The sequence below is a fragment of the Theobroma cacao genome, chromosome 10 (assembly GCF_053813885.1).
Source record: "Theobroma cacao isolate CCN51 chromosome 10, ASM5381388v1, whole genome shotgun sequence".
NCBI lineage: Eukaryota > Viridiplantae > Streptophyta > Magnoliopsida > Malvales > Malvaceae > Theobroma > Theobroma cacao.
The window spans coordinates 25,946,838-25,953,132 of record NC_142648.1 but is presented as its reverse complement, the minus strand read 5'-3'; the positions used below and the strand labels follow the sequence as shown (position 1 = coordinate 25,953,132).

Genomic DNA, 6,295 nt, shown 5'->3' with positions numbered 1-6,295 from the left:
AAAGGGAGGAGAATGTACAAAAGCACAAACCCAAAGGTGTATATATATATATATAAAGCTAGTAAAACTGTTAAACCCAAAACGTACAGTTATGAATAAAACCTTGAGTGTCACTTTTCCATGAACAGCTCAAATTGGAGAGCATTGCACAGTTCATTGGTGCCACTATTCCTTTTTAGTATTATTAATTAATATATAACAATCTCTTTAATGTATACATTTAACCCTTTTTTTCCTTTGATCTATTATTAAGATGGGAAATCCTAATAAGTGCACAAAAATAAGTAAAAATAGATAAAAAAAAAAAAAAGAACTGATGCATTGAGCTGATTTCAAGGAGACCTAACAGATAAAACCCCTACTATTTTTGCATTAAAACTTTTCACACTATTATCTAAGATGTAAATTGGTATTCTTACATCCAAATAAGCTGTATAATTTCATACTTTGACCTCCAAATAGCCTTCCATTTCTAACTCTTTACCCTCTCTTGTTTCATCATTCTCTACTTTCTTGTACACAAAACCACTAGCAATCCACATATAGACACACAAATTAATACCACTCAGCCCTGCCAATACCCAATAAAAGTAGTTAAGATGTGCACGATTGAGATTATCTCCCAACCATACATTCCCATGCCTTGATGTAATCACTTGCACCACAGAGATGATAGCTGTGTTGATAAAGCTCCCAACACCAACTATACTTATGTACGCAGCAGCCCCAATGCTTCTCATTTCTTCAGGCATTTGATCATAGAACAGTTCTTGTAATCCAACAATGGTGAACACATCCCCGATTGCTGTGAGCACGTACTGAGGGAGTAACCACCATACACTCATTGGGACTACGGCTTTGGGGTTGTCCATTAGGCCATGTTTTCTTGCAGTGTTGACCCTCGCAGTCTCTATCAGGCCAGCAACAACCATGTTAAGCATAGACACGAACAAGCCAATACCAATCCTTTGTAGCATGGTGATCCCGGAGGGATGTCCGGTTATTTTTCGAGCCATAGGAACGAAAACTCGATCATAAACTGGGACTGCAATGAGGATTGTGAAGCCTACGAGGCTTTGAAGTGCTGCTGGAGGGACTTGGAAATTTGGTCCGATTGATCTCATCATGGTGCTGCCTTGCTTGGTGAAGAAGGTGTGTAGTTGGGCTATCACAGCACAGAACATTAAGCAACCTAGCCATATGGGGATAAGGCGAAGTACAAGCTTGACTTCTTCCACTTGGTTCAATGAACAAAGCCTCCAAGGGTTCTTGGTTTTGCTCATGGCATCTTCGTTGTCAATGATCATTGCCTTATCCAAAAATCTACAATTCCAAAAAAATATTATATAGATGAAAAACCTTTTCAAGTTTATTTTGTTTTAACTTTGATCTTAATTATTTTAAAACAATCAAAGCATAAAACAGAATTAATTATTTAATGTAAACTATACTGTAAAATAAACAGATCACATGAAATTTTGCAAGAGAATAGGATCTCATTCTATTTGTGTGAACATGAATGAAGAAAACAAACTGGCTTATAAAAATGATTAAAAAATATAATTAAAAAAATAAAAAGTAAACGTAAAGCATTCTATTTTATCTTATTAAAATCTAGTGGTGATCAGATATATGGATTCCTCTGCCTTTATATTTTACTTCATTAAATATCATATGATCGGGTTGGCAATAAGCTAGCTAGCTAGCCACCCCTACTTTAGTTTCTCTCTTTCTAATGAGATAATATTTAATTTTATGTACTTTAAATAAATAAAAAAACACCCATTTTTATCAGGTTTAAAGTCACTCAAATGTAGTATTAAATTCAGTAAATAGTACTAATATATACTCAAAATTAGTAAGTTTAATTTTCACATAAAATAAACCCTTTTTGTTTTTTTATACACTAAATAATATTAATTTATTTTTATTTTAAAAACTGCATTATTATTACTTAAATTGAGACCTAATATCAAAGTCGACCCAAGAATCTCATATTACCAAATGAAAATTTAAAGGATCAAAGGGATTTTGCACATTTCCTTTTAAAGTCTAATATTTCCAAATTAAAATTTGTTATTCCTTTTCCATTAATTCATAATTTACAGTAAAATTTTTCTTTAAAGATCAAATGGTCAAACCAACCAAGTATTGATAGCATGGGCAAACTTACCAAAATGAAGTATTATACTTGACTTACGTGGAGATGACACTGACCTGAATTGCTGTGTACGGACCAAGTTGTAGCCCTTGGTTTGACCATGGCCGTGGCTCCCACCTCTTTCATCTTCGTAACAAATCCCCCTGCCACCGTGCGTCTCACTCACGCGCCACTTCTTCGCGGCCGCAACGAAGACCTGAGCCATGGCGGTGAAAGGGCTCCCCGTCGGCTTCTGGCTTCGGTACCTCTTGATTCCGATCAGAAACAATGCCAATGCCACTGCCAATGACCCTGCTAACACCCCGAATCCTGCTGTCCAGCTAACATTATCCTATATGGGAATAATACATTAAATGAAACTTTAAGTAACGCTGGTTTTCTGTCACAAGACTTTAAGTCTATGGACTACTATGAACAAAAATTATTCATTTTGACCTGCAGGTAAATCACAACAACAATGGCGACGGAAGCCCCAGTTACAATCCCAAGGTACCACCAGTTGAAGAATGAGCTTTTGGCAGCCTTCTCTTTCGGGTTGTTCTCGTCGAACTGATCTGCAGCGAAGGTCTGAACGCAAGGCTTGTGGCCTCCTTCGCCTATGGCTAATACGTAAAGCGCTGTGAAGAACACAGCCTTTCGGGAATGTATAGGAATCACCGAGACTGACAAACTCAGTAGTACCATACCCTAGGATTGTGAAGAAACAGTTAGTTTTCAAATGGTTTTCAAGTAATGATTAAACATAGGTGGACTTACCAGGAAGTAGATGAAGGAGGATGCAAGGATGGTTTTGAAACGGCCAAGGTATGAATCGGCAACGAAGGCTCCGAGTAAAGGAAAGATTGCGGAAACCCCAATCCAGGTATTGACGTTCTTGGCTGCTGTGGCTACGGGCTCACCCAGATTATTTGTCAGATATTGGATGAGATTTCCAGCCAAACCATAGAAAGCAAATCGCTCTGCCATCTCCACAACTGCATGGAAGATCACACAATACATCAAAATTTGTTCATGAAAAGAGAAACACAAGATTGAATCGGTTCAAGGGTTGCTTACAGATGACAAAAATGGCAGCGCTCCAGCCTCCTTTGTAGGACTTCTTTTGAGAAGAGACCTTGCTGGAATTATGATGGTGGTCATTATCCATGGTGACTGGGGTAACTGAGCTATCCATGGAGGAAACTGGGAAGAAAGGGTCTAAAAGGAAAAAGTTGGGATGGCCTAGGACGGTAGGTCAGTTTATATATATGAAAAGATTACTGTATGCCCTTTGGGCATTTGAGTAACTTCGTTTCATGCTTTATTGCTGTAGGGTAGTGAGTATAAACTTATTAAATATGCTGTAAGATCCCACTCTGTCACTGGGAGAGTAACAGAGGTCGAATATTTGGTTTAATAATACATGCATGTATTTTTTAATTCTTAAAATTAAATTAAAAATTGTCATTAAAAAAATCTAAAGCTTTAATACTTTTACCAAACTTAAACCATCCAAAAAAGGCAAAATAAAATCCTTAAACTTTATCAAATGTCACTCTAAGTTATGTTTTGTGATTGTAAAAAACCCTTAAGGTTGTGTATATCTTTTACTTCTTATAGCAAGTAGCTTTTCAAAAAAAAAAACTTCTTATAGCAAGTAAAATAGAAATGAACAATAGAAGAGGCAATAAGTGATCACAAAGTCAAATGGCTGATTCTTCCTCCATCTTCTCTTTCTAGCTAGGCTTAGACAAGGACAAGTGAAACTCCCTAGGCCAAACAATTGACATAATTAAATAAAACTTACTTATTTTGAAGGGAATTACTTAGAAAATAAGTAAGAATATATGTTCCATCGAAAACCCATTTGTCTTTAATATGATAAATACGAAAAGAGATTCAAACTTTACATCATACATTTAGATTAACCCTTAATTGATAAAATCCTTTATCATTAAACTTCAAGTTCCAATTCTAATAATATCAATTGTTAAATATCATTGGCTGCAACAAGGATTCCATATGGATGCAAGGCCATAACCTTTCTTTTGTGAGCGTTTCTTCCATGCCTAATAAACGGCTGAACTCATGTCCCAAAGCAACCCCCCATGAAACGCCCACCTCGTGTAAATTACCTCTTGATTGGTTGTCAAAGTATACATTCACATGTATTTATACTTGACATGTGGACCACTAGGAAGTCAATTGCGGTTTCAAAGCATTGTTAATATAATAAGCAAAATTATTGAAAGAAAAAGAGAAAAGAATAAAAGAATACAACATCCTTGAAAGTTTTAATTTTTTGTTCATATTCTATGATTGAATACCTTATCTTTGCTTGACGTCAAACAATTTGATCCATATCTATAGTAAAAGTTAAATACTAGAATATAGTATCAATGATGGCCTCCTAACATTCAAGGATACACATTTGTTTTTTAAATTGAAAATTATCATACAGAATTAAATAAGATTATCTTGGACAAAATCATTTAAAAATAAATAAATATTCACTAAGTTTAAACCCGAAATTTACGAGTCATTATTTAAATATGACCTCAAATGTTTATGATAATCATTTCAATATCTTTAATTCAAAGCTGACATGATAGAAATGATATACCTAGTATGAGTAAAAACACTTTCAAACTAATTACAGGTCTTAACTTCATTTTGTCTTTCCCTAGTTCATGTGATACATGCATGGATAGGATTCTAAAAGAGGGGGTGAACTTAATTTTAAAGGTGTAACGCACATCTTCCCAATGCTATACATAACTATTTAACCATGTTTGGTGCTTGATTTTCTAACTACAAAAATCATGTAGCATATATAGTTTCTAATAATTGAATCCAAAATCAATGTATGTTTATTCTAACATCAATTATAACGCTTCAAGATTAAGCATCCTTATTTGATTCAATAGCTTTTTATTTGAATCTAAACCACCAAATTTCAAAAAAATAACTCCACCCTTTTGCCCTATACTCAAAAAATTCTACAATTCATGAATGGTTCGGAGATAAATAAATAACAAAATTATAAATATTTATTTTTTATGAGTTAATAGACAATTCTGAGTACTTTAATATTTCTCTTCCGTGAATAATATCAAATGTTATATTCTTATACATCAGATGATCTATCATAGTCAAAGTAGTGGCCCCCCAAAACGCACATAAGTTTTCCCATGCTTAGTATCATTCAAGCTGGAGTCATTAGAGGTAGCTAGGCAATGATACGTCACTGTTTCTTCTTCACTCTTCCAATAGTTTTGTCAATGGAGGTTTTGTTTTTCTTTTTTATTTATTCTAAAAAGAGACAAAATTTTGATCTGAGATCAAAGTGGTAGTGGCCTATTCTTTTCACTCTTTTTGTCATTTAAGAAAAATCCCATGAAGATTATATATCCTTCAAAAGGAAAAATTGAGAAAAAAGAATTTTTTTTCCCCCCCATTTTTAATTTATTTCCACAAAATGACAAAAAGATAGGAGGAAAAATCTTTCTTTTTGATTGGATTATATTCATGGAAACAATAAAGACCATCAAGTAAAGAGCAAAAAAGGCACACGTTTTGTTTATGACTTTTTTGAGAGAGGAGTTGTCAATGTATTTTTGCAGTTGAAATAAACATATTTGCTCGACCCTACAAGATTGCGTGACGGCTCTACTCTCAATTTCCCTTTCACTCAACATTATTTTATGATTTAACTAGATTGGGAATAATCATTGTTACAGGGTGGTCAAGATTTGAATATGAAAATCAAACCAAAAAAAAGAGAATAATGAAGCATTTTTATGTTTAGATTAAATTGCATTTTTAATTATTTAATTTTTTGAGATTTTTTATTTCAGTTACTTAATTTTGAAAATACGTTTTTTTTCTCACCAACATATATAAATATTATTAATCACTCCACCGTTAAAATAATATGAATTTTTTACAACTAGTAAAAAAATATTAAAATTTAATTTATTTTTTAAATATAATTTTTTCTTACTTTTGTATTACCACATTAATTAGTCATGTGACAAAGCAATTAAAAGTGGATACAGTGATATCAAAGGTTCACTATGTTTTAATGAATAAAAGACTAAAATAGCAATGCTTATAAAATTTGATAACAAAAATATTATTTTTCAATATTGGATA

At 33.3% G+C, this 6,295-nt stretch overlaps 1 protein-coding gene across 1 annotated transcript; it reads right to left on the bottom strand.

Annotated features, from left to right (window-relative positions):
- Positions 1–302: 302 nt before the first annotated feature.
- On the bottom strand, positions 303–3,380 carry LOC18587235 (protein NRT1/ PTR FAMILY 5.4-like). The gene is made up of 5 exons (XM_007010941.3): positions 3,218–3,380; positions 2,918–3,135; positions 2,597–2,848; positions 2,218–2,492; positions 303–1,323 (listed from the first exon to the last, which is right to left on the bottom strand). The coding sequence occupies exons 1-5, from the start codon at positions 3,333–3,335 to the stop codon at positions 441–443; spliced, it is 1,746 nt and encodes a 581-aa protein (XP_007011003.3). The 5' UTR covers positions 3,336–3,380; the 3' UTR covers positions 303–440.
- Between the last annotated feature and the right edge of the window lie 2,915 nt (positions 3,381–6,295).